This window comes from Pararge aegeria, chromosome 7, assembly GCF_905163445.1.
Source record: "Pararge aegeria chromosome 7, ilParAegt1.1, whole genome shotgun sequence".
NCBI classification, from domain to species: domain Eukaryota; kingdom Metazoa; phylum Arthropoda; class Insecta; order Lepidoptera; family Nymphalidae; genus Pararge; species Pararge aegeria.
This window is the reverse complement of record NC_053186.1, coordinates 4,659,134-4,681,887: the sequence shown is the minus strand read 5'-3', so window position 1 is coordinate 4,681,887 and position 22,754 is coordinate 4,659,134. Positions and strand designations below refer to the sequence as shown.

The following is a 22,754-nucleotide window of genomic DNA, read 5'->3' as shown; positions in this document are numbered from 1 at the left end:
GAAACCAAAAAATGTAACAAATCGGTGAACAAATATAAAAAATTAGGTACCATCGAACGTTGTACCATTCTTCTTTTTTGAAGTCGGTTAAAGTAAAAGACGTCTTTTTAGTCCACTATAATAACTTATAGTGGACTAAATAAACATTATTGCCTTTGAGTAAAATCGTATCAAGTAAAATGGCAGCGAGCTAACTTGTTAGAGATATGGAAGTTTTATTTAACGCTAAGGAACGCCTAATCACTTGGCGGCACGTCTTTGTCGGTACGGTGGTAACTAGCCAGGGCTGAAGCCTCCCACCAGACCGTACAAGAATACCACATGTAGGTAATAACTCCCAAATATACTAAAAGCCCAAATTATACATGCAGATTCTACCGAGGGCCTCCCACTTATTAAACCAAAACACTACACACTGCCCTAGTGAGGCTTCACATTGAACTTTCCGTTTTTAGAGGTTTAATAAAAGTCCAAAATGATAATAAAGTGTTACGTAGTTTTAATATCATACTATCTTATATTAATAATAAACATTAGTTGTGATAAAGCGTACGATATTAGGGCGCCGAAATTGAAGACCAAAACGAAAGAAAAGAAAGAATCTCAGCAAGGTACTTATCTATCGATTCAAACCTTTGATTCGTAATAATAATTGAAAAATCATACTAATATTATAAATGCTAAGTTTGTTTTTGCATGGATTTGAATGATCTTTTGGACAGAAGATTTAATTTAAAAATTTAAATATCACTTGCTTAAACAGCGAAAGAAAATATTGTGAGGAAACCTGCATGCCAGGGAGTTCCCCATAATGTTCTTCAAGGCTCGAGAAGTCTACCATTCCGCATTTGGTCAGCGTGGTGGACTACGGCCTTAACCCTCTTCATTCTAAGAGGATTTTGGCAAATGCATCGAGTCCAAAGCCAAAGTGGCAGCTAAAAAACTTGGTATCCTCAATAAGGTTAGGCGGTACTTCACGCCAGGTCAACGCCTCGCACTGTACCAGGCTCAAGTGCGAACCTGCATGGAGTACTGTAGTCACCGGTGGCTCTGCCAAGTACCAACTTGAAGCTTTGGATTCGGTGGATCGTCGCGCCAGGAGAATTATAGGTGACAATTCGTTAACGCAGGCGAAACTACATAGTCTCCAGCACCGACGCAATGTTGCCTGTTTATCGGTTTTTTACCGGATATACTTCGGTGAGTGTGCTCAGGAACTTCACAATCTTGTTCCCCCTTCCCCGTTTTACCACAGAACAGCGAGACACCGAGAGCGGTGGCATCCTTATGTGGTTGATATCCCATCAACACGCACGAAACGTTTTTTATCCACGTTTCTGATACGTGCCGCTAAGATGTGGAACGCCCTCCCGGTAACTGTGTTTCCTGCCACGTATAATTTAAGTACCTTCAAGGCTAGAGTGAATAGGCTTTTTCTAGGCAAGCGTGCTCCAACCTAGACCTCATCATTGCTTTCTAACGGGCATGATTGTTGTCAAACGCTGGCCTATCGTTAATAAAAAAAAAAAAAAAAAAAAAAAGAACCTAGCAAATAACCTTGTATTACCGTATGTTCAATACTATAGATTTGAAAACTCTTTTGGATTATGTAAGATTAACGTAAGATTAAGTACCGAATAAGATTAAATATTATATAGATGGTATTAATAGTCCACACCTGCGCACGCGCACGATCATTTTGGATGCATCTTAATCAAAAGAACGTAATGAAGTACGAGAAATGGTAAACTCAATATTGCTGTAAGAAAATGGCCGCAAGAATTTTAACTGGGTATTCCTTTCGCTATCTCCATATCATATTGAATATTTTAAAGCGTCTTAAAAATATATTATCTTTATTCCAGGTTGTGGAGTAGCAGTGGGTAAGCAGACTGCTCAGCGTAGAATAGTCGGAGGGGATGACGCGGGCTTCGGCACCTTTCCATGGCAAGCCTACATCCGGATCGGATCCTCCAGGTTACATAAACAGATAAATAACTATATTACAATCCGCTTCATTAAAGAATTGATCTATAAGTTATAGTGTCTGTGTATATTGTGCAAAAGAAACAGCACGACATCGGATGTCTTTAATAAATCTATTCTTTAATGGGTCGGGTTACTAGATTAGCTTAATCATTATTATCGTAAAAAAAATTACAGTTTAGCTGCTTCGTTGGCGTTTCAACGTGAACCGTGAACTTAGTAATAAATAGCATATACAATCTACGCGGTAATATATAATAAGTCTAGGATATAAACACTCTTATAGAAGGCTAGTTGGAAAAGATGGGGAGGCTCTATAATAGCTTGAAATCGAATTAACACGTGTATGTGTATACGTGTGAGCGATTTGTTTTTAAATATTGCCGAGAACAATTTTTTTATTGCCATAGTATTCCGTGACCTCATTTCAACTTAAATATAAACACAGCTCATGTAATGGCTGCCGCTGCGTATATTTCTATGACAATTTTGTTTATTATTAGTTTAATTATTTCTCTAAAAGTATTGATCTCGGTAAAAATTAGTGAAACAAAACTTGTAAATTATATATCTTGTTTTACCATTTGTGATTCATTCATTCATTGAATACTTACTGTAAAACCACATTGTCTCTGTTCTCATTCTCTCTCTGTTGAAATTCAACGTTCTGTAATATATTCAAATCAATACATTGAATTTTTGAGACATTAACATTCGAAAGCTAACATCACATATTAATTTGTCGTTTGTTTACGTGCAATACTGCTTTATGACAAGAACCTGTACTATATGTCCGGCGGGTGGCTTCGATCGTGGCTAATTACCACCCTACCGACGTGCCTCTAAGCGATTTAGTATACCAGTACGACGTTGGGTAGAAACTGATAAGGGTTTAATATACTGCATTATAACTTACCACCAGGTGAGGTTAAAGTCAAGCGACTTATAATGAAAAAAAAACACTATGAGCTTAAACTTTGCACAGATCAATTAATATTGCTAAGTAAATAATTACTCTTGTAAAATAACAGTAATCTAGTTAATTCATAAAAAAAAAATATTTTAACATCTTTTTAATTAATATTTATTAAAAAACACTAATAGTCTAACATTTAGTATAAATATTACATAATATTATTGTTTTATTCATAAATTAATAAGCAACGCATATCTTCCGCTGCATTAAATAATTAGATTTTAATAATATTTATTAAACTTGATTCTTTATTAAAAAAATATACAATAACCCCATCTGTATAACACTTTCTATTACATTTTAAAACATTATTTCACCTTTCCCGTGAAAAAAACAAGTAGGTATGCGTTGGTTTAAATTCCTACCAAAATAGTAGGTTTCATAGACTAATCTTATTCTCTGTATTCGTTAAAACTTTAAAAATCCAGTTTAAATTTGCAAAATGAAAATATATTGTAGAAGTATTTAGCTTATTGTATATCCAAATCCATTCACGTGCCTCGTAGAGCACTTTAAGCCGTCGTCGGTCCCATTTATTATCATGATTATATATATATATATAAATCAATTTAGCCCCCCCCCAACCTTCATTGCAGACAAATGGAGGGACTAAAATTTATTCTGCTCTCTTAAGCAAGAATAGGACATGGAGTAGAGGACTGGAGGGTGGAGGTTTACTATTTTGGTAGAAAAATACAATTTAACACGACTAATGCTGAAATTAATATATTAACTTTACAGATGCAACATGCTTATGTCGATTTTCGAGCTTATCGGTTGGAAGCAGTGTTGGATAGAGAGGTAAATGTGCGAAAGACATAGCACGGTATAGATTGAAATAAATGAGTAGTTATAGTACATTGTAAATAAATAGTAGTAATTTAGTGTACAACATAAGGCAACTCTTACTGGTTTTGGTAGTTGTACTGGAACATTTTTTTCAAGTATCTACAGCTGTTTGATTTTCTATTTCATTATAATCTGAACACAATGCTAACCACAATTTGTGACGTAACCTTTTAAAAAAGTGTCAAAAACGTACGTCAAAAAGTCCATTTGGCGCGCAGTTAGGTTTTAATGCCATAGACAATCGACTCTCAGCTGTATCTATTCTCAACCTTACTTCTCTTGACTACGCTTTAAAAATAACTTTTAAATATTAAGGAAATATGGCAGAAAGACAGGTTTTTTTTATGCTGGTAAATTTTTATTACAACCGTTTTTAACGTTATATAATCCTAAATTAAACGAAACTTAATTCCGTGATAGGATTCAAAAACCAAACTGTACAGGTTCTTCAGACTTCTAGAACATATAATAAAGTCAATTAATGTTCTTAATAGTAAAATTCGTCTAGATTTTGCCCCAGCCCCAATCTCTTATTTGCAAAAAGCTTAAATAAAAAAAGTTCGTGTGAAGAATTAGACAATCATATAACAATTATTGCTGTAACGGCATAAGCCATCAATAGCCCTTTCCAAACAAACTAAGTTATACGTTAGATTTGATCAAATATTTATTTAACTGAAGTTCAATACCAGTTAGTTTCAAGTAGACCTAATTTTACTTCTGGAGCCGTCGAATAACTATCAACACATTGCCTGCCAAAGTATAGAATCCTAGATGAGGCTAGCTCGCACTTGGCCAGGTTATTAAAAAAACTATTTAAAAAAAAGTATTTGCATTTATCTACGTAGACACTTTCGCACATTCCTCTTCTTGTAAATTCTTGTGATATATTATTATCTTAGCTAGCTCAAAGACTTGTCAAGCTTGTAGCATGCGCTATAGCTATTTTACAGCAATAATAGGAGTTTGTCAAGTTTTTTGCTAGTTGAGTTGTAAATACGAAATAATTTGTAAGCTAAACTTGGGCATGGCTTTTTAAAATAAGTGTAATTACTAAATCTTACGGAAGAGGGTGTTTGTTGGAAGAAAAGGTGCTTCAGAAAATAGTGGACTTAGCTGGTTTACCAAAGATGACCCCATTTGGTAATGGGTATCATACTTTTAGAAATAACCTTAAAATTTCCTACGTATCTGTAAGAATACGCTGCCGGTCACGTTTATTATCTCTAGATTCAAACAAAGTGCAAAAATGTAAATTCACATTAATTTGGTAATGTACACAAGATACGTAATATGCCCTTAAAATTACGCAAAGCTGATCTAATGGTTGTCATTGCGTATTTTTATGACAACTTTTACAGTTACGAGTATTTCTAAAGTACTGGTGTCATCAAAAAGTTGAATACAAAGACTTGTTCATTAATATGGCAATATTGGCTTAGTACCCCAAAATTTAGAACGATTACTTCATCCGTTTTTTTATCACAACATTCTTAGTGAAATACCATTTACAACACCACAAAAACCAATTTTATAGGGTGCCCAAACTGTCTCCTCATATTAAAAAAAAAGAAAGGGAATATGATTTAAATTTTCTCTTAATATTATCACTGGTTATTTACTTTCCAAGCTTATCATCCAGTTTATTTATTAAGCGAGAAACTATGTACGCGCTTGTGCGTTTGCCATTTTTGTTCTAAGCCGATATGTCTATTTACTGATTTAACCCTACCTTCGTACGTGTAAATATTTCACTTATAACCTTTTTTGAATGTCAAAGTTAAAAAACTGCTCTTTGAAAAGTTTATTTACAATTCTAACAATATTGTATGCTTTAATTACAATGCAGTGTTTAAATAAACTATTTTCATCGGGTTTTGGTTGGACTTTTATATTTTTGGGGACAATAGCTTTTAAAATTCAGACATGCTTTTTGTAGGTCCTTGAATCTTGAAAAGAGAATAGTTGTTATTAGTGAATACCCTGGAATGGTCTGGCATAATCTCAAAGAGATTCAAGGACCTACAATGAAATTTAAAATTAAAAATTAAAAATAAGAACGGATAAATGCACTGATGCTGTTCGGAATTATGAGTTCGTTAACTGATACTTATTCCGTAGCTAATAATAGAGTCAGCAAGTGCATTATAATGCAATAATTTGAGCTGTTTAAAAGTAACCAACACACAAACAGACATACACACATATTTTATTAGTGTCTCCATATTATGCATATAACTGCAACATAATGTATAATAAGTAAGTTTTGAGGTAGGCCTGAGTTAATGTGATTAGTACACTCATATCACAATAACAAGCCATTTTTTCTGTTACGCCATTCATTGCAATGTCTATTATATGGTAAGTGGCAACCTAGATATATTTGTGCAACGCACGCTTGCCTGTAAGAAAACTTTTAAGTGACCAATTGTTTTTACAGTGTCTACTTCTGGTAATTGACCGAAATATAAAATGTGTCCTTAATTTGGCCATTATACTGAACAATGTTCGTTTATTTATAAATGTTTTTTTTTTTCATAAGCGATTGCGTTATATTGTTCTTTAATCTTTTATAAGTACAACAAATTAACGGTTTCACACGCGTTTACCATTTGGGTTACAACGTAACTTTGGTCACGCGGATATCTTACTCATACAGGTAAGACGTAATTTTCTCCTAAAATAGGAGAAAGTAACTCCAATAATTAAATAATCTAGCCATAGACATTAAGCCCCAAAGTAAGCGTAGCTTGCGATATGGGTACTGCGATGAATATTTTTTTAAATCATCATCATCATATCAACCCATAACCGGCCTACTACAGGGCACGAGTCTCCTCGTCCCTCCCACAATCAGGAGGGATTAAGGCCTCGCTCGCTCAGTCCGGATTGGTTGACTCCACACACCTTCAGTATTTAGAACTCTCAGATTCATCAAGATGTTTCCCTTCACCATTGAAGCAAGTGCTATTTTAATTGTTTAAAACGTGCATTACTTATAAAAGTTAGAGGTGCTGGCTGGAATTCGAACTCGGTCCCCCGAAAGTGAAGTCGAAGTTGTGAAGCCAACCCACTGGGTTATAATCGCTTCTTCCATTTTTTAAATAATATACATAAACACCTATAATTTAAGATACCAACACCCAGACACAGGAAAACATTGATGTTCATCACACAAAAGTTTTCCAGTTGTGGTAATCGGACCCACAGCCTCAGCAATTCTTTGGACTTCGCAAGCCCACTGCGCTATTCAGCTGTCAGAGAACGTATTATGTTTTTTTAGAGTTTAAACTATCGTCGGTCACTGCCCAATATTATATGTTAATAAAAAAAAACTATATTATTGGGTTTTTATATTTTATGATTTATAATGCCTCTTGCAAATCAACTTTTAAGACAGCCTATGACGACGTTAGCATTTTTTTCTTCTCGCATGCTTTACAAATACCACCCTTTCCTTTATTTTATCGCATAAAGAATGGCAACATTGTATTTTCGATCTACTTTCAAATTCTGTTACTGAGACACTTTATCCGAGAGATGTCTTAAGCGATACTTTGATATGTATTTTTAAAGAATCTTTTTTTTTCACCGTGCTTAAATTATTATGTCATTTAAGCACAGAGAAAAAAGAAAGTTCTCCCGAGATGTTTTAAGATATACTCCTATTACTTAAAAATGAAATAAAACACGTTAATGAACACGGTGTCGGGTTTATTTAATTCTTTACTATAAAAATGTACTTGTTCATTTTAACTTCACTTCATCATGAATTGATTAAATAATTTACGTCAAAAATACCCAATATGTCCCCTAAAATTTCAGATGTGGAGGCTCCTTGATATCGCGTCGTCACGTGGTCACGGCTGGGCATTGCGTAGCGCGCGCACAGCCGCGCCACGTCCGCGTGACGCTGGGCGACTATGTGATCAACTCTGCTGCGGAACCGCTACCAGCGTATACCTTCGGCGTTAGGACCATCAAAGTACGTATAAAACGAATTATGAGTCGAGCCGAACAGACCAGGCTGTTTGGCCGGACATTTGGACAAAAATACGACAAAAAATGATTGTAAAATCGAGCTAAATATTATAAAAGAACTATAAAAAATTGGTGTTGAGTATAAAGATTAAAGAAATTATGAAAAAATGTAAATTAAAAAATATTTATTACAAAAACAACATTCACTCAGATTAGATTTATCCGATGGTACCCACACTAGGTATTCCTGTTTTATATGGGCCTATTTACAATTTAACAATTTAAGTCTATGTGGTCACTCGAATTACTGACGATTAAACAATTCGTACAATACAAGCTAATTATTGACGAAGTTGCTTTTTCTAGTAACTTTATACATATATGGATATTATGCTAGCCACAAGATTTTCTGTTGAATCATATGTTATAAATTAAACCATACAGATACTCCTGCTTTACGCGGAGTATAGCAAATTAAGCGTTATTTTCATAATACATCATGGAATTCCGCAGAGGAACGCTAGCTTCTACTCAATATTATACAAAAAACTAAAATTGATCACAACATTTATGGCATGAATTTTCAAAAATCTTTTCGTAGCGGACACCAAATATATACTAGTTTTAGTTTTAGTAGTGTAACATTTTACGTAGCAATACAATTACGTCTTCAGGTTCATCCGCTGTTCAAATTCACCCCGCAAGCCGACCGCTTCGACGTTGCCGTACTCACGCTTGATCGAAATGTACACTACATGCCACACATAGGTAAATTAATTTTAATATTTTAGTATGGAGCATGGTTTACTATGTCCGCCATTTTTTGACGTGACAACGTCTTATAATTCGATGGAGCCGGCTGCACGCACGACGTATGCGGCGTTACCTCGCTCTGAGGCGTTCCATCCAAGGCTTGAAGTGCAAGCGAGAGCGCGGAACGAGCGACAAAGAGGCACAGTCGGCCTCCGCGTTCGACATCTGTCTCTCTACTACTTGAGTGAGCGATGCGTCCGCGTGGACAGCTTCTATACAATAATACATTTACATGTTTTCGGCAAGGATAAAGTGCAGTGAAAAGAGATTGTGGTGTCAATTGTTTATAGCAACGATAATATCTATCAAACAAATAAAATTAAAATTTTCTTTTGAAAAATGCAACCATTCCATCAGTATTTTCTTACGACGTTGTCACGTTCAACTATCGTCAGTAAGCCGACTTTTCCAAAATAAGGACTGTATTCAATACATAAAAGTTTACTATTAGATAAAATCTTTGAAAAGTTGTTTCTGATATATAGACATATATAGAGATATATATAGGTACCAAAGTTTTTTAAAAGTCATAACCAAAATTAAAGTCTAGATGAACAAGAGTTCAGTCGTCAAAATCGATAGCTATGAATAGACTTTTGTAGGTACATTTTCCCCTACCGCCTGTCGGTTTTTACGTAAATCTAGAAACCGTAATCTTGAACGAGATAATATTTTTGAGCCAATTTGTTAGTTTAATTTTAAGTTTTTACTATGAACTAATAACGCTATAATAATCTCTTTGAATGTCGCCATTATTTAAACTGCGATAGCTGTGGTTATATTTCGGAAACCTGGCACTATAAAATTTTGTCTCAGATTATCAGATAATATTTATTTGTGTTTAGGCCAGCAATTAATACAATACAATACAATTTTAATGCGTGGCCGTTATTTAAAAAAAAACTCATTATATATTAAATTTAGAGTAAATTAAAATGTATGCACATTGCATTGTCGCCTACTGAAATCGCATACCTGCGATGTCACCCTCCTAAGCTCTATTTTATTTAATAAAGTCCATTTTATTTCCAGCACCAATCTGCCTACCCGAGCGAGGGTCAGACTTCCTTGGCCAGTACGGCTGGGCGGCCGGCTGGGGAGCCCTAAACCCTGGATCGAGACTTCGCCCCAGAACGCTACAGGCAGTTGATGTGCCCGTACTAGATAATAGAGTGTGTGAAAGGTGGCACAGAGCTAATGGTGAGTGTTTGATCATGAGTCTGTGCACACATCAATGAGACTGTCCCACTGGGAACGAGACTTCTCATAGGCGAGAGGGTGTTTAAAGCTTCGCCCGCCACGCTAAGCCCGCTACGCTCTTATACTGGTTGGTGGGCTTTACCGATTATCACCACAACTTGGTAACTGTGTTATTAGTCTTTTGATAAGTATTTTCTACTTCAGATTACAAGGTACTGGGTTCGATTACCAGAGCAGGCCTGAAATTGTTTGGTTATTGGTTTTACTGCCAAGAAATGTTACTGCCACCCAGCATTATGGAAGTTGGTGCTATTAAGTCATCGGTCTGATTATTAAACAAACATACGATAATAAAGCCCACCAGCTCCCATTCAAGCAGCGTAGTGGGACTATGACACTGTCATTAACTAGTGACAGTAGTGGTTAATGCCCACCAACCCGCATTAGAGCAGCGTGGTGGGCTTATGCTCTAAAACCGTCTCTTGTATGAGAGAGGAGCAGCACCAGCAGTGGGATGTTAATAGGCTGCGTATGATGATAATGATAAGCAGTAGAGTGCATACAACCTACGCAATTAGCGGAAAGATGATCTAAAATGGAGAAATCTCCAGGGTAGGCTTTTTATAACTCGTACAGAGATTTTTTCCATTTGATATCATCAAACCGCTCATTACATACCCTGTGCATACCCTGTATAACAAGTTCACTGATGATGATTGAAACGCAACTATGCTTTAATAACCTCTCTCTTATCAGCGTAGTGGCCTATGGTAAGATATTAGTAGGCTGAGGATGGGGGATGGAACTTTTTATAAGGATTGTTTCCAGGCATAAACGTGGTGATCTACCCCGAGATGCTCTGCGCTGGCTACCGAGGCGGAGGAAAGGACAGCTGTCAAGGCGACAGCGGTGGACCTCTTATGTTGGAACGCGCTGGACGCTGGTACCTCATTGGTGTCGTCTCCGCCGGCTACTCCTGCGCAAGTCGGGGCCAACCCGGGATTTACCACAGGGTGGCGCACACCGTCGATTGGATATCACACGCCACAACACTCTCATAGCGCTGAACCTACCATATTGGTAGAATTTCATCCTTAAATCTCCCGTTTTAGTAGAAATTCTCCCTATACTGTATTTGAAATTTAATGAAAATACATTATTGTACTCTATATGCAAAACACAAAAAAATAGGTACAATCGGCTTATCGTTAAAAAAATATCACTACCATTTAACCCAGCATAGGATATAATAATATAGAAAATTATTTAAGGATTAGGGTTGTACACAATTAGACTTTAAAAGCCAATATATTTTTCGTTTAAATATATTCGTCACCATTATTCGTTCGTATCAAAAGTTCGTTCGCAAAGTTTCTATAATATGACACTTGTTTATGCCTTGTTTCTACCTGTAATCTACCTTACTAGTAAAATTTACTAAACAAATTACGATTAAGTTAAGATAAGTTAACATTTCAATTTCACTGTAGATTAAAAATATTCGACAATCAGTATTTGCACTACTAAATATTTACGCATTTGTTGTAGAACCTTGCCTTGTTGTCCGTAGAATTTTTGGGCATATACGCGTAAGTAAGTAATTCAATTTTAAACTTTAATTAAAACTTTCAGATGTGCTGTCATTTTATATTTATGTCTTCCTTTTATAAAGGAACTTATGTTACTAATCAATTGGCATAACATTATTTTCAATATGTATAATAAAATAAAGATGTAGTAGCGATAAATGTGATAGAAATCTTAAATGGTATGCAATAGCAAATACTCGCTTTTTATCCCCAAAACATAAAACATTGGGTTTGGTCTTTAGCATGCTCATTTTATAGTACTATTGGAAATCTTAGACGGATAGATCTTTCCCTTTAAGGTCGGACCCTCATCAAGTCACAATGTCTTCACAGCACCTATAAAGTCAATGCATACAATCGTCCGAGCGAGTGTAAAAAGGTTAAATGCCTAAATTAGCTGTCCACCTCGCGGGAATGTTATGACCATTTCACTTCCTGTTTGCAAAGTCATAGAAAGTCCTTAAATCGGGGATAGTAAAGCATTTTAAACTTTTTTTTTTATAGTGATGACGGCATTTCCTGTGGCATTAGCATTAACATAACGTAAATTTGGCATAACGTTCGGATAACATTTAACATTTGGCTTATCGTTCAGCAGTGTTTTTTTCATACTCTGCGATTTGAAAGGTGCTCCCAGATGACATGGGACCAAGCACTGCATGGTATAACTAGGTATTGTAACGGTATGTCATGTTTATTATTATAGGGACCGCTTAGGTAATTCAATCGTATTATGATTTCATCCGTTTGGAAGATGATCCTAGGCTAGGCAGGGGGTTTATTGTTTTAATAATTTAATCATTATTCAACCGATTGACATCCACTGCTGGACATAGGTCGTTTTTGGTAGTTCCAAAATCCACGGCCATGAGCCGTTTGTTTTCAGCGGCTCATTCTCTCTCATTTGATGTCGTCTGTCTACCCCGTTAGGGGCTGACCAACGCTGCGTTTTCCGGTGCGGGGTCGCCATTCCAGCACCTTGGGATCCCAACGTTCAACGGTTCTCTGAGCTATAAAAATTTAATGCTTGTTTTTAAATAATAATGTCTAACGGCCGAATACTGCAAAGTCAATGGATTGTTAAGGCCGTCTTAAATCCTAAGTGACGCTTTTGTATGGATAAAATGGCCAAAAAAGCGTCTAACAAAATGTCAGTTCCCCTTGACATAACATGCTTTTCAGTATCCGGGTGTAAGAAATTTGTAAATAAACTTGAGTTGTATATAGATCATACAAAAATACAGAAGGCCGTATTAGTCGATAATATTGTCAGTTTACCATACGTATTAGTTTTGTAAATAAGTAAATAATAATTTGATTTATTTCGTTGTTAATAATTATTATAACTTAATTAAATTGCTTTAATAAATTATTCCACTTAGTGTGTATTGTGAATTATTCAAGTCTTGAGACAAATTGAGATATCTCATTGTTCTTACTAATTTATAAGATAAACAATTTGAAATTCATCTTCGATGCACTATTTAAGTAAATTATGTTAAATAAATATATTTATTGTTAATTTAAACATTGTTGTTTTATTCCTCTTATTTTTGAGTATTTTATTTATTTCATCATCACATCAACCCTACAATCAAAAGAGGTTAAGGCCGTAGTTCACCACGCTGGCTACGTGCGGATTGGTAGACTTTTGAGAACATTATGTAGAACTCTCAGGCGTGCAGGTTTCCTCACGATTGTTTCCTTCACCGTTGAAGCAAGTGAAATTTTAATTGCTTCAATTTTATTTTAATCTTAAATCTACCTAATCAGTTACCTTACAGTATTCTATAGAGTACCTACTTCTGATGTTTCATCCAATTTGTCAGGTATAAAAATTGCAAAACTATAAATTGCATTAATATTTATTTTATAGTTAAACTTATAATTCTATGAATAAATAGAAAATAATAAAAGGTAACAATATTATTTATTTATACACATCATTTTAGTAACCTACCAGCCAATAGGAATGTCGTATTTTTCAACCAATCTCATAAGCAGTTTGTAAAGTGGCTGGTAGTAACGTTTCAGTGATACCGCACTTATGTCAAATTTTCCAGTTGTTTCTTGCAATATTCGTTGCCAGTGTTGGGATGCGCCTCTTGACATAATATCCCTAAAAAATACTCACATTATATAAGAAAAGTTCAAAGTCAAATATTTCCTTATTCAAATATGATTAGAAATATGGCACGACCTGATCTAAGAGGAAGTCCACAACAAACTTAGCCAGTTGTTTTTTTGTTATCACCATCTCACATTGTCATTTAAAACTTTAAGAAGCAACCAGGTTAGAGCAATAATTTACACCCGAGCTTTTTTATTGTTGACGTACGTCCTTAATACTATAATACTACTATAGGACTTTTCTATAAGCTTACGTTTAATACAAACTTTGAACTTTTTAAGAGACATCTCCTAGATATCAACTGCAAATTTATTATATATAATATTATACAATTTCCTTTAAAAAAGGTTTGTAAACCAACACACCAGAAAAGTTAATCGGACTACTTCGCAGTCAGTGGCGTGCATTGCATATATGCAAATAAGCAGTGCATACCCTACCCTCAGGGTCTTAAAGAACCTTCAGATAGGACCATTAAAGTTTTGTAATTAAAAAAAACACTAAGTAAAAAATATATGTAAGCGCCATCTAGTAATGAGCGGCCAAACTTCTAGGTCAATTGTCGCTAGACAGGCGACAGCGCAACCAGCGCGCGCGAGGCGTATAGCGTACAAAATAAAATCTTCTACTTCGTATTTTAATTTTTAACCGTAAATGCCATTTACCTTTACATTTACCTTTTAAAACACGTAAAAATACCTATATTATTATTTAAATCTCATGTTATCGATTGCAGGGTAAATCGATTATTATGAATCCCTCTACTGTTGCATAGAAATATCAAATAAAATAAGCAAGCCCAAAGAAAGAATCGTTCTGCTAGATGTGTGCGTGCAAGTTAGTAGTGTGTGTCGTGTAATGTTATAATCGTGCGCTTGTACTTACAAGATTAGCATCGGTCTTGTGTGAACAGTTTAATTCATAAATTCTCTATGTATGGGTGTCTATAAGCACTGCTTACGGAAGTGGATAATCAATTACGTGTTTGATTTTTTTAAGAAAAGTATTCCAGGAATTATTGGAAAGTGAGAAAGTTAACAATAAATATTGTTTCTATTTATTGTTGACATATCAAAATAAAATAGCGTTCGTACCAATACTTACAAAAAAATTAAAGACATATTTTGACTAATTTCGATTGCAATATTATCATTAGCATATTCAATCGCCATTATTGTTTACCTTCGAACAACGCTCTATGGCGTTGGTGATAAATAAACGGTTCAAGTGCATAAATTCAGCAACTTATAAAAGTTTGAGTAGTGATAGTTTAATGTGTTAACGTTATTTTATAGTTTATTCATTCATTTTATAATGAAAGCATATTCGTGCGGTCTTTGTTTGGGTTCAGTGTACCTGGAAGAAGTACTTAGAGACAACTTTAATTTCTATCCCTATATCGTAAAATTAGAAATCATTCGCAAAGGAAGGTGTGTACCAATGTTACAAATATCCACAAAAAAAGGTAATAAAGTAACACGTATGTTTAATAATAAATATTACGAAAACTATTCTTGACTAAGCGGCTTTGTACACACCAATCGATTATTTTGCTTTCCTTTTGTTTTATTGTCCAATATACGTAAAGTGTGGAATGATAAAGGATATTGTGATATTAATAATTTTCATCAAGACGCTAAAAACATATGTTGGAAAAAATATTATCATCATCAGTGTGCTTAGAAAATGCTGCCGAATGGTGTGTCATAATTTTGTGACGTAAATCAGGGTATGTACTTTTATTCAATTAGCAGTAGATAGACGATAGTATTAAATCAATCAAAAATGTAACTTTCGTAAAGTAATTTGATTATAAACCGACATATCTAAAATATAAATTTTGCTTTATGTTTGTGCTGAACACCTTGTGCATACCCTGGGTCCAAGGGCTATGCACGCCACTGTTCGCAGTATGTGTTCCAAATAAATAATGGTATATATTAACAAGCGTAAGAAGCATTAAGACAACCGGAGTTATCTAGACCAGAATATGAACTTACTCCAAAATCTTCCCAGCAGCCCTTGACCCGTATATGTCACACCTGTCAATAGATATAGTATCGGGAAGTGGGTCTGTCACGTTCCTACGTCCAAATACAGCTGCCTTGCAGAGACTTTCGAAAATTTGGTGTTGTAAGAAACTGCTCAGGAAATATCTAGCAGAAAAAATATATTTTTAAAATGTTATTACCCTGTATCAGGCTTTACTAACTATGCACCTACTACCTCCTGCGCTAGTGGCCTATTATTTAGCGTATTATAGTATTATAATGTATTGTAACAAAAATCTTTAATTTCTGTCCGTTTGCAGATAATATAAAACATGATATTTGTAAAGGATTGATGTTTATGTTTTCTTCGTCTCTGTTATCTCGATATTCTTCTACACATTAAACCTATGCAACTGCTATTGGTCTAGTGGCTTATATGTTCGACTACGGATCACGAGTTCTTAAGCGATTTCTAGGTCCCAATAATTATCAGGCCCTGGGTGTTTTTCTTTATTAAAATAATTACCAGCCCCCAATTAGTAAATTATCTGAGTTCAACCCCATGCATCAGAGAGCAGGTAAAGCCGTCAATCCCAGCTATTATCCTTGGTGTGTTAAAAATCAGTATAGACCACCTACTTTCATCGTAGCAGCACGTTGATACATTGCTCTAAAACATCTTATGGGAATTGCATCAAGTATCAAACTACTTACCGTATATAAGGTGTATTGTCTGGCACATGGAATTTAGCACCTACATCAAAATATTCCTGCCCTCTATAACTGGAAGGTGCAATTCCTTGCAACTCTCGTGCCATCTCCCAGAACTCTTGATTTAACGAATCCTTATCCAAAGTGCCTTGAAAAAGTTATTAATGCCCGTTTTCACTAACGACGAGCAAGGCAATGCCTAAATAAGTAACGCCTAATGTAAGGAGATTCCTAGGAATACATCAACGGTTCACAAATAGTTATCACCTAAGAGTTAGTGAAACGTTTCACATGCATTCGATTTAGGCGATGCCTAAGCTTAGTGAAAACGGGCATAAGTATTTTAAATTATTATGGTATATAATGAACATTTAACATTCTTCTTGAAACTTTCAAGATTTTAAAAATATATTAAATGTACAGAAATCTTCCAGTTACAGTTTTATTATAAGTATAGATTAAAAATTAAAATACCTTCAAAATATTTCCACCTGTACTCGTCCATGAGAAGCGAAAACGGTATTTGTGGTAATTTATTCAATGCTTGTTTAAACATGATCATTTCCTTTGTTTTTATAGAATCTAACATTCTATCACCAACGTCAAGGTTATCACATAATTCTTTATAAACTTCATTAGAAGGTTTCTGACCATCAGCTGATTTGTTTTTAGCTTTTACATTATCTTTTTGAGAACTGTGAGCAGTAAATAGTTCAGAGTCATCAATGAGACGAAGTCTATGCAAATGCTGTGGTGTCATCACTCCATACATTATTGAGTCTCCGATGCTCTCGTGGAGTGCTGTGTTTGCTTGCTGAGGAACAAAGGAGAAAAGTTATACTTCCTTCGACTATGGGCTATCATCGCTTCAATTATAATATTGCCGGCCGACTGGCGGAGTGAGCAGCGACCCTGCTTTCTGAGTAAAAGGCCGTGGGTTCGATTCCCACAACTGGAAAATGTGTGTGTGATGAACATGAATATCTTTCAGAGTGGGTGTTTATTCGTATATTATAAGTATTTATGTATCTATTATTCATAAAAATATACATCAGCAATCTTAGTACCCATAACACAAGCTATGCTTACTTTGGGGCAAGATGGCGATGTGTGTATTGTCGTAGTATATTTATTTATTATTAATATATAGTATTAGCATATATAAGTACATAACGGTAATGCTACGGACAAAAAGGAAATATAAAAAACCATAAAACCACAATTATGTGAATTAAAAATTACCCGAAACAGCGCCGGTTGTTTTTCATAAGCCATATAGTACTGAATATGACCCATTTCATGATGAATAATATAGAAATCTTCAAACTTCACACCTGAGCAATAAAGAAGCCTGAAAACAAACCATGAAATCTTTTGTACCTTAATCAACCAGCCGATTTCTAGATGCACGAAAATAAGAGGTCACGAAATAGTACTTTTTAGTAATTTAAATTAGTTGTATCTTTTTGAAAGAGGTTATTTATCTTAAAGTCAAAAGAAAACAAATTTTAGGTACATATCCAAAGTACTTTCACTACCTACTAAAAAAATCACACAAGTAAACAGTCCATAATTCTAAAAATATACTTATCTAATAAAGATTACAATATAAACGAGTATTTAAAAAGACTTCAAAAAAAGTAAGTTAACATTCGCGTAGTTTAGGTTTATAAAACCGCAGGACATAGTAGACTAGTATAAATATAATTTTTTATTGGTATTGGTAGATTTCGTTAACATCGAAATGGCATCACTAACCTGAAGTCGCCGTCTTTGAACATGTCCGCTGCGGTGCCGTGACAGCGCGCCATTTTGTGTTTTTCTCGCGTGTACACAGATTTCCGCCAAAAAGTTTCTGTCATACCTGGCAGGCCCAGTGATGTGTAGAAGTCTTCTGCGCGTTTTATCTTTAAATTAAAACCATTACTAGTTACGACTAGAATGCCCTTTTAAGGGTATTTTTGTGTCAGTATAGAAACATGTGCAGTCGGTCATGAACAAAGTTCCGTAAATTCGGAAAAAAACGATATAAACGTGACACCTTATCACTTCATACCAATTTCGAAAGATATTTCATGCTTACAAGCCTTATACAAATTTAATGCAAAACCAAATCTTACTAGGATATCATGACGGCATCAACAGTCGCGCCACCGACTTCTTGAGTCTCCAAACAAAATAAACTAGAACACACAGCACGAGTCAGTTTCAAAATGGCCATCGATAAGTTAACATTTATTTTGGAATACAACCGCAATATATGCAGGAGCATCTCGTGTAACGCAACTAGTGGTCAAGTGAGGAAACGCTCACATATTAGTATTTACGCCACCAGCGGGTGTCCCCTGCCTCCATCGTCAAATTGGTTGCGCAACCAAGCGAACGCGAGGTGAGTTACAGTCCAAAGAACTGTTAACATTTTGTCGGTAGTGCGACTGTTTGCCCTGCCATTTTAATAAGGTCGTATTTTAATAAGGTAGTACCCTTACTTACCATGTCATCAACTGACCACCCAAGATTCTTGATCCTGTCATCCAAATTGATTGGATTGGGTAGTATCAGGTCTGCTAATGGCTCCCAATTCTGAGACCACAAGTCACCTAAAAAGCGTCTTATTACATTTGGGTCCAGAAGTTTAGTTTAGATTCAATAAACAAATAAAACCATAGTCATGGTAAAAAACTGCTTTTTACTAAATTGGCTTTAAACCTCTTGCCTTTTTTTGAAAGTTTTTTTTTCTGGCTAATCCCAGTAATGGCTGAACCGCTTTTAGCGGAACTTTTACAGGCAGGTAAGGGAGAAACAAGAGGTATTATATACTTTTATTTAAGAAATCAGGTGTAAAATGAGAATTGTAAGATTGTTGGGTTAATATAGTAAACACTTTACGTGTTACAAACTGTTCGCGGATAAAGTCGCGGGGCACAGCTGGCTTATACTTACTCGTATACTAAACCTAAAGTAATAAAAAGCTTAAACAAAACTAACCCTAGTTTTTTTAAGCGTATTTGCACGCTGGTGCAAATAGTTGGATTAAAATTTGTATTGTTGCATTTGAAAAACCTTTTCTCGGGGAAGGCCTGGCCTGGGTTATAAAAAACCACTATCTTCGGAGCAGAGCAAGCAAATAAATTTGGGCGGGTGTGCGATGCGGTGTGTAGAATAGAAGAGAAGCTGTATGCAGAAGAAATTGCGGGGAACGGCTTTTACCTAATAAATGTGCAGGAATAGGTCCCCTCTCGTCCACAGCATCCCCATACTCTCGCCTTAGAAAGAATCTGACCACTCCGTGTAGGAGGACATACAGTGGTTTAATGCTTCTGTACAGTTGCCGACAGATTTCACGTAGATTGGGCAGCTCGAGCTCCTCGCGCCAAGCAGCTCCAATGTCTCTGTAACCTGGTTAAACAATGGATTTATTTATAATATAGTATAAAAGTTGGTGCTGAGGGTAATACTTCGCACGGAATGCAAGAAACACGTCCTCCAAAGTGGCGGCACTTTGGAGGACGTGTTTCCATAAATTTTAGGTGGTGGAGGTGAAAACTATGTGCCTGTATTTATACCGAAACGCTGCCCTAAGATCAGAACACAGTAATGCAAAAGTACTCATGGGAGTACTCCGGACGAGCTCAGTCAAAAAATACTCTACTACTACTGTCGCTGTCGCATGTTAGATAGTTTGGATAACGTGTCACGCATCTCATACTATTAGTCTCTAAGAAATCTGAGTAGTCTAATACTACTCGATTCTTTGGTTTGTAAGATAATGAGAGGCTTGCAGACGTCACCCGTACTATGCTGAAACGGAAAAACTTAAGTTATTACCAGCTTAGGAACAGGTTGTCTTTACACGCACGAAATACACGCTTGTAGGCTGAGATGACAGTGATAAAATCGTATTGCGTAATTTTGAATTGCGCACAAATAGGGACATACAAAATAGATTTGCAGAACTTTTTCACACAGGATAAGCTTAAAAAATATTCAATTCTACCGGTAATTACAATCCTTAACAGCTTACCAGAAATCAGCAAAGACACTGCTTCGGGATTGTGGATTATACCGAGAAGAAGCCGGCAAGAAACTCTGCAGTTTCTTTATCTAGCATCAATATTATAGAACACAAATAACATTATTCTACTGTTTTTAAGAAACCCTTGCATAAAAATATACAGTTGTATTAAGATAACTTACCATTCCTCCAAGCAGCTTTGTTTTCCACATTAACCAACTTCTTATACGGTTCTCTCATCCCCTGCACCTTTTCCCTCCAAACCAACCACAACCATTCCAAAACTTTTGGTTTTCTCGAAAATTCCATCATCTTCTCGAAATCTTCTTCTCCTTTCAAGCATAATAGTGCATTATCCACATGAACATTGAGAGCCATTTTTGCGGCAACGATTGAGCTATGTTCTGTCTTCTCTTCATTTAAATACTCTTTGACTGTTGATAAGTAATTCAAGATGGCCGTCTCTATGTCTGTCATATTGGTTGTTTGTTCGGAATTAGGTATACACACTTGAATGTTAGAATAAATGGATTGTAGTTCTTCATATGTGTTACTCATTTCCCTAGACAAATATAAAACATTACCCGATTGGATATTAAATGTGAAATAAGCTGATGTTATGGTTGTCACCGCGTATTTGTATATAATAGGAGAAGGTAACTGACTAACTGATCTGTCATCGATTAGCTTAAACCACTGGACGGATTGGGCTGGAATTTGGCATTATCGTAATTTATAACATGGCTTACCAAGAAAGGATTTGTGAAAATTTATTTCCCAAGGGAGAATTTTTTTTATCATTATGAATCCTTTAACAGAACACTAACGTATCTGACGACGGGCTTGCGACAGGCGTAAACATAAAAAAAATTTAACGGAGAATTGCAATGAAATGCAAGATATAGGTACGCCTATCGCAAGCCCGTCGTGAGATGTGTAATCACCCTGCGGGTCTTCTCTCAGAATGAGAAGGGTTTAGGCCGTTGCCCACCACGCAAATTGCGGATTGGTAGAAATCACACGCCTTTGAGAAAGATGTAGTGAACTGGTGATCGAACTCGAAGCAAAAAGGACGTAAGTCCAAGCCACTCGGCTATCGCCGCAATGGGCAAAATTGGAGTTTGAAATATGTATCGAAATCGCACATAACGTGAGCAAGGCGGTGAGATACGTAATGCTGGTGAAAATTATAAATAAAACGTTACCTGGCTTCTTTGTAGTAGTATTTTGGCCCTCTGCAGAATAAGTAGGCCTGCCTCTCCTGGGTGGAGTTCAGTATACGTCGATCTTGCATTGCTTTCAAAGTTCTACAAGCATCGTGTTGCCAAGCGATCTTCTTGTGCTGGTATTTCGCTGATATTGCTGCCAACCTATAAATACAATTGATTACTCTATTTATTCCATGGAATAGGCAATCGGAAGTTATTATAATAAATATAATATAATAGTACATTATGATATGAGTGTTCTTACCGCGTGTTACGCTTAAAACAGATATAGAAAATTTGACGTAATTTTGCAAAACTTGCATCAATACGTGGGATACTTTTTGATCGGGGAAAACGTTATACGTAACGTAAGGTTCCGCGTTATTTATAAAAACACAAAAAAACGCGAAGGAAGTCGCGGGCAACATATACTGAAATATATAAATTTAAAACGTTTAAAATTAATTCTCGCAGGATTTGAACCAGCATCATCCGGTAATTGAGTGGTTTGATACCACCGTTGCCGAAATTATTATACGCCATTTTGCTTACTTGGCCTGGTAGCGAGAGCTATGATACTAAGTAACTAAATAATATGCAGCAAGGTGCTAAGTCGGAAATAATAATATCCCAAATATACTATAATATAAAATATAACTAATATTATAAATTCGTAAGTGTGTTTGTTTTTTTTAATTCTCCTTATTGACCCTAACTAAACAACCTATCCATTTGATATTTGGCCCAGAGTTATTTGAAGAAATAGAGATTACTATAGGCTTTTTGTCCCAGGAAAACAAACGGTTTTCGGTCCGGTTGCGACATTTGTAAAGAAACCGAAATAAACGCAGACGAGGAACGAGAGCAACACTAGAATTTATAATATTAGAGACAGCCGTTTTTTGCCTGGGCCCCTGGTTTCTGAGTCCAAGGGTGTGGATTCGAGTCCCGCAACTGGAAAATAGTTTTTCAGTGTGTTGGTGTTCATCTGTATTTTATAAGTATTTATGTATATTATTCATAAAAATATGTATCAGTCATCTTAGTATCCATAACACAAGCGATGTGTGTATTGTCGTAGTATATTTCTATTTATATGATTATAATAACAAACCCCTCCTTGTCAGGGTCGAGCGAAGCTTGCCAAGCTATGTCCGCGCCGATCGAGTTAAAAACCCTCGCGTTCTCATTGATCTCCTCGAAGAACTTATAAATGTTCTCGCACGAGTGACTTTTAAAGAAGATTAGCCAAAGTAGTAGAATCGCCATGGTTAGTTAACTTCTTAAAACATGCTGAAAGCTAA

The 22,754-nt window shown here is 35.7% G+C and overlaps 2 protein-coding genes across 2 annotated transcripts in view; one reads left to right on the top strand and one right to left on the bottom strand.

Moving 5' to 3' along the window:
• LOC120625015 overlaps positions 1-10,935 on the top strand; it is a 48,115-nt gene extending 37,180 nt beyond the window's left edge. Inside the window, exons 3-8 of the mRNA XM_039891925.1 lie at positions 1,866-1,977; positions 3,704-3,763; positions 7,637-7,796; positions 8,467-8,560; positions 9,638-9,805; positions 10,634-10,935. Of these exons, the coding sequence (XP_039747859.1) occupies positions 1,866-1,977; positions 3,704-3,763; positions 7,637-7,796; positions 8,467-8,560; positions 9,638-9,805; positions 10,634-10,866 (827 nt within the window). The 3' untranslated portion in view covers positions 10,867-10,935. The remainder of the gene's footprint in view (positions 1-1,865; positions 1,978-3,703; positions 3,764-7,636; positions 7,797-8,466; positions 8,561-9,637; positions 9,806-10,633) is intronic.
• A 2,415-nt stretch (positions 10,936-13,350) lies between these two features.
• On the bottom strand, positions 13,351-22,754 carry LOC120625191 (angiotensin-converting enzyme-like). Its single transcript, XM_039892173.1, has 11 exons — positions 22,565-22,754; positions 21,448-21,612; positions 20,425-20,804; positions 19,438-19,626; positions 18,721-18,827; positions 17,986-18,134; positions 17,470-17,578; positions 16,702-17,041; positions 16,231-16,375; positions 15,526-15,681; positions 13,351-13,513 (listed from the first exon to the last, which is right to left on the bottom strand). Exons 1-11 carry the CDS (start codon positions 22,717-22,719, stop codon positions 13,351-13,353), a joined length of 2,058 nt encoding a protein of 685 aa, XP_039748107.1. The 5' UTR covers positions 22,720-22,754.

What these genes read in the sequence shown, in the direction of transcription:
- LOC120625191 (XM_039892173.1), bottom strand. Translation starts at nt 22,719, where the DNA reads ATGGCGATTCTACTACTTTGGCTAATCTTCTTTAAAAGTCACTCGTGC. An exon ending in CTCGACCCTGACAAGGAGGG is followed by an intron (nt 21,613 to 22,564) that starts GTTTGTTATTAT and finishes TTGTATTTATAG; the next exon opens with GTTGGCAGCAATATCAGCGA. An exon ending in CAAAGCTGCTTGGAGGAATG is followed by an intron (nt 19,627 to 20,424) that starts GTAAGTTATCTT and finishes TTGTTTAACCAG; the next exon opens with GTTACAGAGACATTGGAGCT.